The sequence below is a fragment of the Eutrigla gurnardus genome, assembly GCF_963514095.1.
Source record: "Eutrigla gurnardus genome assembly, chromosome: 4".
In the NCBI taxonomy this organism is placed as follows: Eukaryota; Metazoa; Chordata; class Actinopteri; order Perciformes; family Triglidae; genus Eutrigla; species Eutrigla gurnardus.
The window spans coordinates 25,626,014-25,641,013 of NC_139918.1; the positions used below are offsets into that span (position 1 = coordinate 25,626,014).

Consider the following 15,000-nt stretch of genomic DNA (forward strand, 5'->3'; position numbering starts at 1 on the left):
TCTTATCGGCTACCTGACACTGAGCTCCGATGATGCTGTCCGATCCCATCTGTGGTGCACACGGCAACATCGTTCCAGACATAAATATATACATATATACATATACAGGCCTCTCCAATGAGGTCATGTGACTCTGGTAGAGATAAAACAGCAGGTTTACCTGACATCTCTCAGAGATGACAGCAGACGGGTGGACTGCCGGCTCCTCGAACAGCTTTGGAGCCTGAGACGGACGAGAAGGAGACAATTCAATACGGAAAACAGTGACGTCCACAAGAATCAGAGGCATGACCATGTGAAAAATAAAATGCATTCTGCAGTTTTCTTTATTTAACCCACTAACAGCCCAAAACATAGAGATCTTCACATGTCAAAGAAACAAAGAGGCTGGAAACAAAGATTATTTTTGCTAAAATAGTTGCATGAATATGAATCAACTAATCTTTGCAGTTCTAATATTTTATGTAGATATTTTGATTTTGTTGTTGTTGTTTTTTTTACTCTTATTCTTATGTATTTAAGCATATATATTATCTTTTTCTTTTTTATCATGATATTTTCATTCATTTGTCTGAGATGATATTTCCACCTTGATTTATTCTATTCTATTCTTTATTTACGTTGTTGTATTGATCTATTTTTCTTTTCTTTTCTTTTTTTGTATTTATTATGATTATCTACCTTTTTCTGCCATTTCTCTGTTATTATGTATTATTGTGTTACATGTTGGGAACCCCACTCAAAAACCTAAATAAACATATCTGGGCACATAAAACCATATCCCCTCCAATCATACTGAGTTTCGTTTTGAACCGTTTGCTGCCTCACCAGGCGGTTCGCCTCGATGTAGGCGGCCAGCGTGTTGACGCGGCAGCAGAGGCCCTGCTCCAAGATGTGGACGTAGCAGCGCAGCTTCCCGCCGTGGTACGCCTCGCTCATGTCGCCGCGGTGGTCGTTCCAGCAGGAGCGCTCCTGGGCCAGCTGGAGGAGACGCTCGTCTGGGGAGGAGATGAGGAGCTCTGCACCATCAAAAAACACAAAAGACATGAGTTAGGAGCTAAACTCATCACACATGCTGGTAGTGGGGAGGCTTTGTTGTGGTCCTCGGTGATGATTCATGAATCCCAGAGCTATTCTAAATATGTTACGCTGCTGTCGCTGTTAACACCCCCCCCCCTTTATTGTTTGGATGTGTGTATTTGAACGCACCGTGGTTCGTGGAGCCGTCCAGCATCTTTTGGTCCCGATCGTCGGCGTCGTCTTTGATTTTCGGACTGTTGGTTTTGGAAAACTGCTTCCTCACCAAATACGGAACCAGCTCGCCACGGATGGACGAGATGGACCTACGACCCGAGGAGAAGAGCAGAGATGAGAATAAGATCTCGTAGATCACGTGATCCTGGAAAGAAATCCTGGTTCGATGTGCCGACCTGACAACGGCACGTTTCCTTCTATTCTTACTGTGGATTGTTCTTGTTTTTACTGAACTGTTCTTTATTTTTACTGAACTGTTTATACTTGACTGATGGAAAGCACGTTATAAATACATGTATTATTCATTTATTATTCTAGAAGCTGTGAGTGAAAAACTAAGGAGATGAGTTTGTGGGGGAGCAACTTCCTGTTTCCTTTGGTGCTCTGCATCTAAAAGATAAAAAAAGACAGCCGAGGTGGTCGACACACATTTGCTGTGACTTTGCAAATATTCAAATTAATGATTTTTCTGTGTTCACACCATCTTTCTTCACAGCCATTTGTGATCAACACCTGATTCGGTATCAACAGAGAGGAAATCCTCCTTGAAATAAACAGAAATCCTACAATGAATTACCACACAGGGCACTCATGACGGAGACGGTGACACGTCACATTCGTTGTCAACAATAAGGCCACAATAAAATAAAAGTAGCTGTTTATCTAGATAATCTTCAAAGTAGTGATCGTGTCTTCTTAGAAACATTCAGAGATTACACATGAAGAAAGGAAGTCAAATGATGCTCATGTACGATTATGGTGATTGAGTAGATCGTTAGCACAGAAGCCAATTAAATGACGTACAAAATCCAGGAGCTCGGCCTCAAGTCTCTCTCTGTGAGGTTACTTCCCCGTCTACATTTCTTTCTCCTCCTCTTTGCACTGGGCCGTTCCTCCCCCCCCCACACTCTCTTTAAAAGGGGAGATTAGGATTTCCATGTGAATGACAGGAGAAAAACAACAGTTACTCTGTCCATTTCTCTCCTCGAGCGAGAGAGGAGCTGTTAAAGAAAGTCCAGGGAAAGAGCTGAGGAAAGAAATGAGTCATCTAAAAAGAGTTGATGTATGTCGGTGGAGGTAGACGGTGCATTAGTGATGTGATGACGTCATGTGACATGTACGTCTCTACGGCGAAGTGCTCCCTCCAAGTGTAAGTAAGAAATCAGTGATGGCTTTGGACACGCTCCATTTAAAAATGGTTCAAATATAAAAATTTGGGAGGAAATGAAAGACTTCCACAATCATACCTTTTAGTCAAAGCTTCCACTTTTCAACGGGACCGTTTCCAAAACTAAAATGTTCAGAACCGACAGTCTGTTTGGAGACGCTCGGCGCCGCTACGTAGCTCGTAACCTCGTCTGGGTCAAATCCCCCCCGTTATCAAACAAGCAGTCTTTGAATGTGTCGGCCCCAGATCTGCTCTTAAAGTGTGTCACTATGAGGACATTCTCGTCAACGCATCTCGCATTATTTATTTAAATTGAATTAATTGTTAATTTTAGAGCTGATTTGTTTGTATTTTTGAACCTTTATTAATGAGAATAGATATAGAAAACAAAAACACTGTTGAACATATCAAAGGTTATTCTATTGCAACACTTTTTTTCCTTCTTTTTGTGAATTAAACTGAATCAAGAGCCGACTGCATTGTTGCACCCGTTACCTAACGTCATTACGTCATCACTAATAAGCGCCAGACATATTGTAAATTAGGGCTGCAACGATTCATCGAGTTACTCGATTAACTCGATTATGAAAATTCCTCGAGGCAAAACATCTGCCTCGAAGCCTCGTTAAATTCCTATGACGCGCCTATGTGCAGGGATCCGATTGTTCCACACGGACCGTTGTTCAGGAAGCACACCAGCGCGTCATACACGGTCATTCATTCTGAATTTAGTTGGCGCGATGGCGGAAAGTCAGCCTCAGAATGTCCGTAAACGACAGAGAGTATCGGGGCTAAACGACGGTATCCTGCTTGCCCATGTGAGCGATTTATTTCTGACAACAAAACGAATGCGTAAAGTTGTAACATATGTGACTAGATGTCTCCTCGTCTCCGTGGCGCATTTCTCCGTTTTGTTTATGTATATCGATCACTTCTCATCCGCCATCTTGCGAGTGACGTATAGAGTTACGTTTTTGCATCGGACGCTCCTATTGGCTCCCGTAGCGGCTTTTACAGCCAATCGGAAAGCCTGATTTACGCTTGGCTGTGAGTTGTTGTGTTTGCCCAAACGGGAGACACGGAGGAGTTCAGAGCAGAGAAAAGAACGGTCAAACAGTTACTGTAGTGATAGAGAAAGCTAAATACATAAATGGCACAGAAGAAGTACACTATATACACACATATTTAGGGCAGGGAGAGGAAAGGGCCATTGCTGGCAAAACAAAACGTAAATTAAATGTTATCCATGTTTTATCCAAGTTGATTTAACTGTATTGTTGTTAAATTCTCACTGGCACTTAATAAATGGGCTTAGTTTTGGAGCCAAATTTTGGAGTTGGAATGAATACCTCTGTTTATTTTTTTTTAGAAATGCTTGATCATTTTACAGCCACATCATTTTCATTATGCATTATTTGTTTTGGTTGTTTAAAAACGCAATTTTTTTTTATCCGATTCCTCGATTAATCGATCGATAAAGTGCTAAATTAATCGATTACAAAAAGAATCGATAGCTGCAGCCCTATTGTAAATACTTGTATAATAATATAATACAGCTTGTATATGCATGTAGTGCCAGGGGAGCCACACAGGGCTCCCGGTGACACTGCTTCACTTCAGAGGCTAAAGGCCTAACAGCCTGCCTCGGTGACACGTAGTAAAACAAATTAACACCTTGGCTGGAATACGCTGCAAACAGGTTCTTTCAAAGCCGACACACCACGCTACCATGTTTAACACTCGCTGCAATGTGAACGTCTGTTTGACCGTGTAGGTCGCACACACTTAACACCGTTCTGCTCACAACGCAGATCTACACGAATACAGATCTACAGATCTACACATATACAGATCTACACGTATACAGATCTACACGTATACAGATCTACACGTATACAGATCTATACATATACAAATCTACATATCTACACATATACAGATCTACACTTATACAGATCTACAGATCTACACATATACAGATCTACACTTATACAGATCTACACGAATACAGATCTACAGATCTACACATATACAGATCTACACTTATACAGATCTACAGATCTACACGAATACAGATATACAGATCTACACTTATACAGATCTACAGATCTACACGTATACAGATCTACACGTATACAGATCTATACATATACAAATCTACAGATCTACACATATACAGATCTACACTTATACAGATCTACAGATCTACACGAATACAGATCTACACTTACACAGATCTACACTTATACAGATCTACACGAATACAGATCTACACGAATACAGATCTACAGATCTACACGAATACAGATCTACAGATCTACACGTATACAGATCTACACGTATACAGATCTACACGTATACAGATCTACAGATCTACACGTATACAGATCTACACGTATACAGATCTACACGTATACAGATCTACACATCTACACATCTACACGTATACAGATCTACACATCTACACATCTACACGTATACAGATCTACACATATACAGATCTACACGTATACAGATCTACACATATACAGATCTACACGTATACAGATCTACACGTATACAGATCTACACATATACAGATCTACACGTATACAGATCTACAGATCTACACGTATACAGATCTACACGTATACAGATCTACACGTATACACATCTACACGTATACACATCTACACGTATACAGATCTACACGTATACAGATCTACAGATCTACACGTATACAGATCTACACGTATACACATCTACACGTATACAGATCTACACGTATACAGATCTACACGTATACAGATCTACACGTATACACATCTACACATATACAGATCTACTTGTATACAGATCTACACGTATACACATCTACACGTATACACATCTACACGTATACACATCTACACATATACAGATCTACACGTATACAGATCTACACGTATACACATCTACACATATACAGATCTACTTGTATACAGATCTACACATATACAGATCTACAGATCTACACATATACAGATCTACAGATCTACACATATACAGATCTACAGCCCTATTATGTTACAGCCTAATGCCAAAATGTATTAAATAGATTTTTTTCCTCAACATTCTACACATAATACCCCACAATGACGATGTGAAAGAAGCTAGTTTGAAATCTTTGCAAATGTATTAAAAAGCATCACATAAAAAGACTTGGTGACTTTAATTGGTGCCAAAAGGTGCTTCAACAAAGAGTTGAGCAAAGGCTGTGAATACTTATGTGATAGTTTTGTTTGTTACTTTTTAATACATTTGCAAAAAAACATTTTTTCACTTTGTCATGATGGGATATTGTGAATTTGAAGAAAAATGAATTGAATCCACACTTTGTTGAAGCACCTTTGTCACCAACTAAAGCGTCAAGTCTTTTTGAGTATGAAGCTACAAGCTTAATAAATTAGCAAACATTTCACTTTGTCATTATGGAGTATTGTGTGTAGAATTTTGAGGAGAAAATGAATTTAATCCATTTTGGAATAAAGCTGTAACGTAACAAAAGTGAATACTTTGCTATATATTTTGAAATTGAATTATTTAACTCACTTGTTGTCGGCGAGGAAGTCCACCACGGCTTTTTTCAGACAGTAGAGGTGAGCGTCCACCAGGCCGGTTTTGATGTGCATCCTGGGATGTCTGCAGGGGAAAGACAGACGAGGGACAGGCAGAGACAGACGTTATTCAAAATATCTGCAATCTGCTTTTTGCAATCAACATACTGCCCCCATTTCCCTATTTTATAGAAGGTGTATCAGACAGAGACTTTATTGATCCCAAGGGAAATTCCAAGCATCCAGTAGCAGCTTACAAATAAGAACACAAGACATGACAGACCAACATATATCACATAATCATAATAATAATGATAACAATAACAACAGAACTATTTCAAAGAAAATTTAAAAACACAGATTTTACATTAAAAAAGTCAAAGTGCACATTAGAAAGAGGGAGAACAACGTCTCCATATAATTTCATGTTTCATGAGATTTTCAGACAGCGGCTGAAATAACACAGAATATTCATCAGAATCCGTGGAGGCTCTCCGCTCTGCATACATGACACCCATTATAACCACGGCTGCTACCTGGAGGACAATTTGCTTTGATTCTTCTCCTCACCTGCTGTTTTTATGTCTCATGTTTGCTTCCCCATCGACTGAAAGGCCCTTTTAACAGGACAGGAACATTGGAAGAAAGCCAGACACCAGCCATGGGCTCACTTAAAAGTCAGCAGATTGTGACATCTGTCTATTGTCCTCCGTCAGCTCCCGTAGGTGTCGCCACCATAGAGCCGCTGGCAGCGAGACAGGTTTATGTCGACGGCGGGGGGGTCAACATCTATTCACACGTGGACACACGCCTTTAACATATGACATTTACGAAGCGAGAGCCAAAGAAAACCATTTCATCCTCCAGGTTTTCAATAAACAAAATCCACGCTCGCCCCTCCTTCATCCTCTCCGACGACTCTCCTCCTCTTCCTCAATCATTACATCATAAAAACCACAGGGTGCATTGGTCCTAAAGGATTATACCGCCGCTTTTACATGTTTTACTCCATATCACATATATATATATATATATATATATGCCTTCCATTACTGCTAACCTTTTTTTTTTTTAAAGCATGCCTCAATGATTAAGATTTTTAAAGTTGTGAAAGTGGATTGATTTGAAAAGTCTGCGTCTCGTTACCGCACAACAACAACGTGACTTTGACAAAATGAAAAGCAGACGCGTTCTCCGCTGTTCGTAGTGATGTTCGGAATCTGAACACATTGATTTATAACGGCTGAAATCACAGAAACTACATATCTGAGGTTCTCTGCAGCAGAACGTCTTGTGGGCGTCACCGGAGGACTTCGTGCCATCGAGGGAAGTGACACTGCAGCTCGTGTCACGTCCTCGTTACCTGCCTGGTGCTCTCCTCGCTGCCCTCAGGTGATCCGGACCTGTGATTAGTTGGTTCCCCATCTTTAAAGGGAGGCGAAAGGATGCGTCGGAAAAAACAGTCTTCTTCTGGTCATTAAGTTTCTTTAGCTTCCTGTTTTTAGTTTCTTTTGAGGATGGAGGTCTTTACTGTTAATTTATCTGGATGGATGGATGGAAGGATGAATGATGGATGCATGGATGGATGGATGGATGGATGGATGGATGGATGGATGGATGCATGGATGGATGGATGGATGGATGGATGGATGCATGGATGGATGGATGGATGCATGGATGGACGACTGGATGGATGCATGGATGGATGGATGGATGGATGGATGGATGCATGGATGGATGGATGGATGGATGGATGGATGCATGGATGGATGCATGGATGGATGGATGGATGGATGGATGGATGGATGGATACTTTATTGATCCAAAGGGAAATGCAAGTATTTCTAGTGACGGTTGATCCTTGAGTCCAAGTGGACATTTGTGGCAAGTTTAATTCCCTCAATAGGGTGGAAGGAGGGCGCTACGGTGGTGAAGCGGTTAGAGCGGTCACCTCACAGCACGAGGGGCCGGGGGTTTGATCCCGTGTGGAGTTTGCAGGTTAATTGATGACTCTGAGCTGCCCGTAGGTGTGTAAGTGAGTGTGAATGGCAATAAATGCTTAAAACATCTCAACATCTACACTGTGTTTTGATGGGAATTGACAAGGCCACAAATCATTTAATAAATACGTATAAAGTTTGACTATAAGAATGATAAAAGGTGTAATTTGTCCTGCCTTAAGGGGTCTTACAAAGTTAAAGTCAGTCAATTGATCTCAATCAATCACAGCCTATCCACGCCCACACAGACCTGAGAACAAGTCTAAACAGCCACATTAACTGAAAACACCTGAGTCTATAGAGGCCATAAAACCCCCCTTTACTCTTTAACATGAACACACAACTCGGCAATAACAAATAAATACATGTCAAATAAAATACCTGCAGTGATCCAGGAAAGAATATTGAACATGGCGTGTGATTGGATGAGAAGTGACTGATGCCACACCTCCACCTCTGCTTGGCTCGTTCCCCCCCCTTCTTTCATCAAAGCCTAACTTTTCCTACACATTTTCCAGCTTCCTCCTTTCAAGCCTTCCAGCTTCGCCAGCCTCGCGGTAGAACCGAGTCACTCGGGACGGTTGCTTGGTCACACATATTTTACAACCAGATGCTGACGGCCGTAAATCAAGCCGTGTGTGTCCATCTGTGTCAGGCCAGTTTATGAAAAAGCATAAAAACACATGTGTGTGCACACACACACACACACAGACACGCTCTGTGGGTGTTTGTCAAATGTATTTATTCATACAACATTCCCCAGGTGTGTGTGTGTGTGTGTGTGTGTGTGTGTGTGTGTGTGTGTGTGTACTGTGGGCTTTTGGGGTTGGAATTTATAGGAACACCCAGCATGTGACATCACTGTTGGCACCTGCGGGTGGGCAGGAGAGAGAGAGAGAGAGAGAGAGAGAGAGAGAGAGAGAGAGAGAGAGAGAGAGAGATAGAGAGAGATAGAGAGAGAGAGAGAGGGAGAGAGAGGGAGAGAGAGGGAGAGAGAGGGAGAGAGGGGGAGAGAGAGAGAGAGAGAAGGAACAGGTGTCTTTAAAAGTGTCAGGCTATAAGGGGTGTATAAGGGATTTATAATGGATGTATAAGGAGTGTATAAGGGGTGTATAAGGGATTTATAATGGATGTATAAGGACTGTATAAGGGGTGTATAAGGGATTTATAATGGATGTATAAGGGGTGTATAAGGGGTGTGTATAAGGGGTGTATATACAGGGTGTATATACGGGGTGTATATACGGGGTGTATAAGGGGTGTATATACGGGGTGTATAAGGGATTTATAAGGGGTGTATAAGGGGTGTATAAGGGGTGTATACGGGGTGTATATACGGGGTGTATATACGGGGTGTATATACGGGGTGTATAAGGGGTGTATATACGGGGTGTATAAGGGGTGTATAAGGGGTGTATAAGGGGTGTATATACGGGGTGTATAAGGGATATATAAGGAGAGTATAAGGGATGTATAAGGGGTGTATAAGGGATGTATAAGGGGTGTATATACGGGGTGTATAAGGAGTGTATAAGGGGTATATACGGGGTGTATAAGGGGTGTATAAGGGATGTATAAGGGGTGTATAAGGGGTGTATAAGGGGTGTATAAGGGATGTATAAGGGATGTATAAGGGGTGTATAAGGGGTGTATAAGGGATGTATAAGGGATGTATAAGGGGTGTATAAGGGATGTATAAGGGATGTATAAGGGACGGGGGTAAGCTGCAAATGAATTGCCCTTCTTGGGACCAATACATCTGTCTGAATCTGAATCTTCAACCTTTTACTTCAGTAAAATATAACTTACTTACTTCATTTCATTTGTTTGCACGAGTCAAAAGAAAATGAACTTAAGATGCAATAAGACTTAAAATTTATTTTCTAGAATATATTCCTGCTTGTTTTTAAAGGGCCTGCACGTACTTCTGATCAAAAAATGCAGAAGCGCCAGCCAGTTTATTAGTTTACGAGTTCTTCTTAGCAGAATCCAACTACAACAAACATCTTGCATTTCCAAACAAGGGTAAACATCTTGCTTTTTCCAGCGGCGGCGGCGGCCGCGTCATGTGATTTCTGGTTGCTGCGAGTGCTGTAGAGCTCGGTGTCAAGGGGAGCAGGAATTTAGTGCCTCTGCATGCAAGATGACTCAACTGTTGGATTAATGACGGACTACTAAAGTACCACTCAAGTCCACACACACACACACACACACACACACACACACTGCAGCGGACGATGAGTCAGACAGCAGAATGACTGTTAATACCCTCATTAGTCAGGTTTCCACTACAGAGCCAACCGGCCCGAGGAGCTTACAACGTATTCAGGGCATGCAGCTATTTGCCTTCCAAAATAAAAAATGTGTGTGATTCCCCTTTAATACCACGCTCTTCTTCCTTAATTTGAGCTAACTCACACGTGTGAAAGTGCACATGGACCAGCCGGTCTAGTTTGGTTTCTCTTATTTTTTGGAAGAAAGCAAGTTTGGGATCAAATCATTTCGGGGACCCCCTGCAGTAACTCTGCAGACCCCCCTGTTGAAGATCACTGGTCTATATACTGTTAAAGTCTAAACAATGAGTGGGGATGATGTCCTTTAAATTACATATTTTGTCAAACAAACAATGAGAAACAAAGATTTTCAATTTACAACAAATTAAAAAAAAAGAGAAATGCAGCAAATTGGAGAAGCCGTAACCAACATTTTTGTTTGATCCATAAGGTTAAAGATAAATAATCATAACATTTTGGAATATTAAAAAATGAAAAGCAGACGATAGATTTTAGGTTTTATGGCTGCCAAGTGATTCATAAGTGTGACATTTTCAAAAATCGCGATGAGCCAATAATTAAAAGACATTAAACACTAACGTTTCCCTTATGTGGTACCAGCATATGTTGATGGTAGGTTTAGTAGGTGGTATGTCGAGTACAGCGTGATCAAAATTTATATTGTAAAACAGCTGGAAATATTCTCATTGTTTCCATAAATGTGTTTCTGCATCAACGTAATCCTGGCCTTCTGTTGAACCTCATGGAAGTTATTACATGTTTGGAGCTCAGTGGCATCTGCGTTGATTGGGTGGGTTTTCAGCCCCGTCTTGTCTTGTGCCATCATTGCTAACAGATGCACAAACAATCCCAGATCCAATATCTTTATAAAAAGGTCAGAGCACTTAAGAAAACGCCTCTTTAAAAAAATCTGATGCAACCGTGCGTAGCTTTTAAAATGCAGAAGCTTTTATACGCGCTGGAACTAAACGACGCGACCAAAACGTGAAAACCCTTAAAACGGTTTCGCTTGAAGCGTTCTCATGATTCAAACGTCAGTCGAACACAGTCCAGCGTTCCTCCGCGCCTCCATCAAAGACAGGTGGAGCTGTAATGTGCGAGTGGGAAGCTCCGCTGGAGTCCTTTCACACCTTTTTAAGCGATTTCCAGGTCAAACTATCTCACATGTGCAGAATGTTGAGGTAATACACCTAAAACCATGTGGGAAACAGAAGACAAGGAGATTGAGGTTGAACGAGGGTGACAGATAGATAACTGACTTTTAACTAAAATAAAAATAAGATTTGTTATTAAAGCTTGAACTGGGTCAGTGTTGGAAATGCTCCATCAGAACAGAAACAAAATCTGGCTTTGAAAATGAATAAATAAGTCAAAGAAATTCGCCTTTTTGTGCGGTCAAGTTCGGATAAAATACAAAATTGTAAAATACAAATGACAAAAGGAAGGCACCTGTGGAGTGTGTATGATGTTGTCAAGGCAACGTGACCTTTGACTGGAGGGTAGTGATGTGCAGAACAGTGAGATCTTGTAAAAATACCCAGTGGTGAGTTATAAAACTCCAGAACTCCAGGAATTTATTCTGGTATGTAATACCTACGGCCATTTTTTTTTTTTTTTTTTTACAATCTGTTTTGTAAAGGTTGTGTGATGTGTGTGTATATGATCAGAGGTTATTTAAATCTTAGAAGTCCTTCAATGTCAGCCATAAATGTTTCCCCGTGGACTGTTTCCATAACACCAATGACAACTTGTGAGTGTTTTCTCTCCATCATTGTCCACCTCGACGTTATGCATCTCTGTGTGTGTTCATATAAGCATTTATGTGTGTGTGTGTGTGTGTGTGAATATTTCTCTGTGCAGGGAAGCATGCAAGCAGCTGCTCTGCCCCCTCCTCCTCCTCCTCCTCTTATTGGCCAGAATTTACAGTGGCTTTGGCTCCATGAAGTATTTACGAGCTCCCAAAACACCCGCTCTCACACATACATGCATTTCAGGACTGAGAAATGAAAACCTACCTCAAGAACTCTTCCTGTAACAAAAATCCCACACACCCGCCACAAAGCCTTCAGAGCCTTAAAAACACACCGACTCCGATTAGAAAGCTAAACATCTGCTCTCTAAACCCACCGAGAAACTACCAACGTAGAACATATTTACCCCCGAACGCTCATCGTTAAAGGGTCAGTTCACCTAATTAATAAACCCTTTTTTCTTGCCGGCAATATTGAGCCTTGAATGCACCACAAAGATAAAAAAAACGACTGAAGAAAGAGTCCCGAAAACATCATCTGTTGATTATGCAGTGTTGTTTAAATGTTTTTTTAATGCTGGTGATCAAACTAAATACCATGCACTCCCGTTGGAGGTGGAGGGAGACGTCTAAGAGATGGAAATCTCAAAACATTAGAAATTAAACCAAACTTATCTGCAGGGGTGTAACCATCGGTACAATAGAGGAAATGCAAACAAAAAAAATGTATTAACATCAAAATTATTCTTACTTTAGCAGTTAAGGCACACACATACTGGCAAATTGTCAATAAAAAATAAATAAATGTAAAAATAAATCCCTGAAATACCTAATGCAACCCCCCCAGGGTGTTTATGTTCCATTGACACATTTGGGCGATGCCGCCTTAAACTCAATGTTTGAAGTGTATCCGCTCCGGTTCAGTTTAACAATGTCGGCATACAGTTTGACACAAATCGTGGTCCATTGAGCTTTATTAACCCGGCTTACCGCGCTAATCCAACTAGCATGCTACAGCTGACAACAACTGGTGCGCTGCCAAAAGGTTCTGGGTAAAAAACTCTGGATAACAGCGCTGCAAGTAGTTCAGACACACACAAACCAACCTGTACTACATAAACGGTACACATATGGGAAACAACCCAAAAGAGACGGACAAACTAAACAGACAAAATATGTTTCTGTTATTTTGATAAACATTATCTGGGATTTTTTTGACTTACTTCCTCATGATGGACTTCCTAATTGACAGCCCGTCTTCCAGATCGGCCTCGTTGGCCATGAAGAGCAGCCTCTTTCCTGACTGATCCACACCCACGAAGTCCCTCTGTTCAGCTGGGAACAAATACACAATATATATATATATAATTATAGAGTAGCCAATTACACAATAACAAGCATTAAGAGCTTCACTGAAATGAATGAATTAAAATGAGTATATTAAACACACTCATACATAATATGAGCATCATGTCACACATGTAACATCTACAGTAACGGTAATATTTCCCCTCCGTTACCCGTCTTTTTCTTGCCCTTCTGGCCCGGGACCGTCTCCGTGAACTCGTGGGCCTTGCTCATCAGCATGGCCAGCGTTGCATTGTGGGCTCTGAACAGATCGACCACCTCGTGGAGCGCCACGTCTGTTATCAGGTCGCAGCTCACCACCAGGACGTCGGTCTAAACAGGGAGGGAAAGACAAAGAACCATTCACATGATCAGCGTGCAACAGTAATATACCAGATCACACTGGTTTCCAGGAATAGAGGATTTCTGGCCTGTACCCTCCCCACCTATTGTGATTTCACCCCACAAACACATAAAGGCCTATAAATACACAGAAAAGTATGAGGTACAGTTTGAAGGGCGAGTCATGTTTATAAAGTGAGGTCTGCTCACTCACGACAGTCATCTCCACACGGAGACGACCCAGAAATATACGCAGCAACATAAACACCTCGGTCTTAGACTTTCCAAAATCTAATTCAAGCACTTTTCAAGCATTTCAAGGTGCATTTACATGCTTTTCCAGCACCTTCCAGCTGTGGTAAACTCCATATGTGTATCAATCCAATGGTCAGTATTCAGTCTACTTATTATGTCACTTGTTCTTCACATTAAATGAGATGTTATTGTCCTCTAAACAACCAACATGATGTTTGGAGACAGCTTTTTACAGAAGGACCACAAATGAAAGGAAAACTAATTCCACTAACAGATCCACAGAAATATAATCACCAACTATTTTCATCAAAAGTCCTTTTTCATGCAGAAATGTCAGAAAATGCTGTTTTCAGTCCCTCAAATATGGAGATCTTCTTTTCTCTGTTCTATCATAGATGTCATAGAACACACATTTCAAGACCTTTATTCTAAATCTTTTCAGACCTGGAAACACCACACTAAAATCCAAGTGTTTTCCAGGATTTCCAGCACCCGTATGAACCCTGTACGGATAAAAAGTTGTGACATCACAGACCCGTGCGCGTTAAAAGGGGTATTTCACATTCACACACTAGTTACACTAGTTTTAATCTTCACATTTATTGTTTCAAGGACCATTTAAATGCGTCACAGATGACATATCTGACGTGTTTGCTTTTCAGGCCTGCGAGCGATCAAATCTCAGAAAAAAAAAATAAAGTAGGTAAAATAAATCAAGGCCACGTCAAATTTCTTTTAACAAAAAAATCCAAATAGGTTTGCATGAAGGCCTGGCTGGTTTTTCTATCGTCCTCCTGGCAGAGACTGACACAATAATCACATAAATAACTTCCTACCTTCCCCCTTTCACCAAGAACAACAAGCTCTGCTGGCTGACTTTTAGCACCTTCCTACGAACTGATCCAAGAACAGCACCGCTCCAACATCACAAGGAGAGGGAAAACAAGGATCTCGGTGATTGATTTCCTAAAGACTCATTTTAAAGCATCCCTTCCATTCTCTGTTAAAGGACGGA

At 41.1% G+C, this 15,000-nt stretch overlaps 1 protein-coding gene across 2 annotated transcripts in view; it reads right to left on the minus strand.

Annotated features, from left to right (window-relative positions):
• Positions 1-15,000, minus strand: part of eif2b3 (eukaryotic translation initiation factor 2B, subunit 3 gamma) — a 32,361-nt gene that overhangs the window by 6,792 nt on the left and 10,569 nt on the right. For both annotated transcript variants that reach the window (XM_084007511.1, XM_084007510.1), the window contains exons 4-10: positions 13,562-13,721; positions 13,265-13,376; positions 5,993-6,082; positions 1,210-1,343; positions 829-1,019; positions 161-223; positions 1-49 (exon numbers count right to left, since the gene is read on the minus strand). The exon at positions 1-49 is cut by the window's left edge and continues 100 nt beyond it. In XM_084007511.1, coding sequence (XP_083863637.1) covers positions 1-49; positions 161-223; positions 829-1,019; positions 1,210-1,343; positions 5,993-6,082; positions 13,265-13,376; positions 13,562-13,721 — 799 coding nt within the window. The remainder of the gene's footprint in view (positions 50-160; positions 224-828; positions 1,020-1,209; positions 1,344-5,992; positions 6,083-13,264; positions 13,377-13,561; positions 13,722-15,000) is intronic.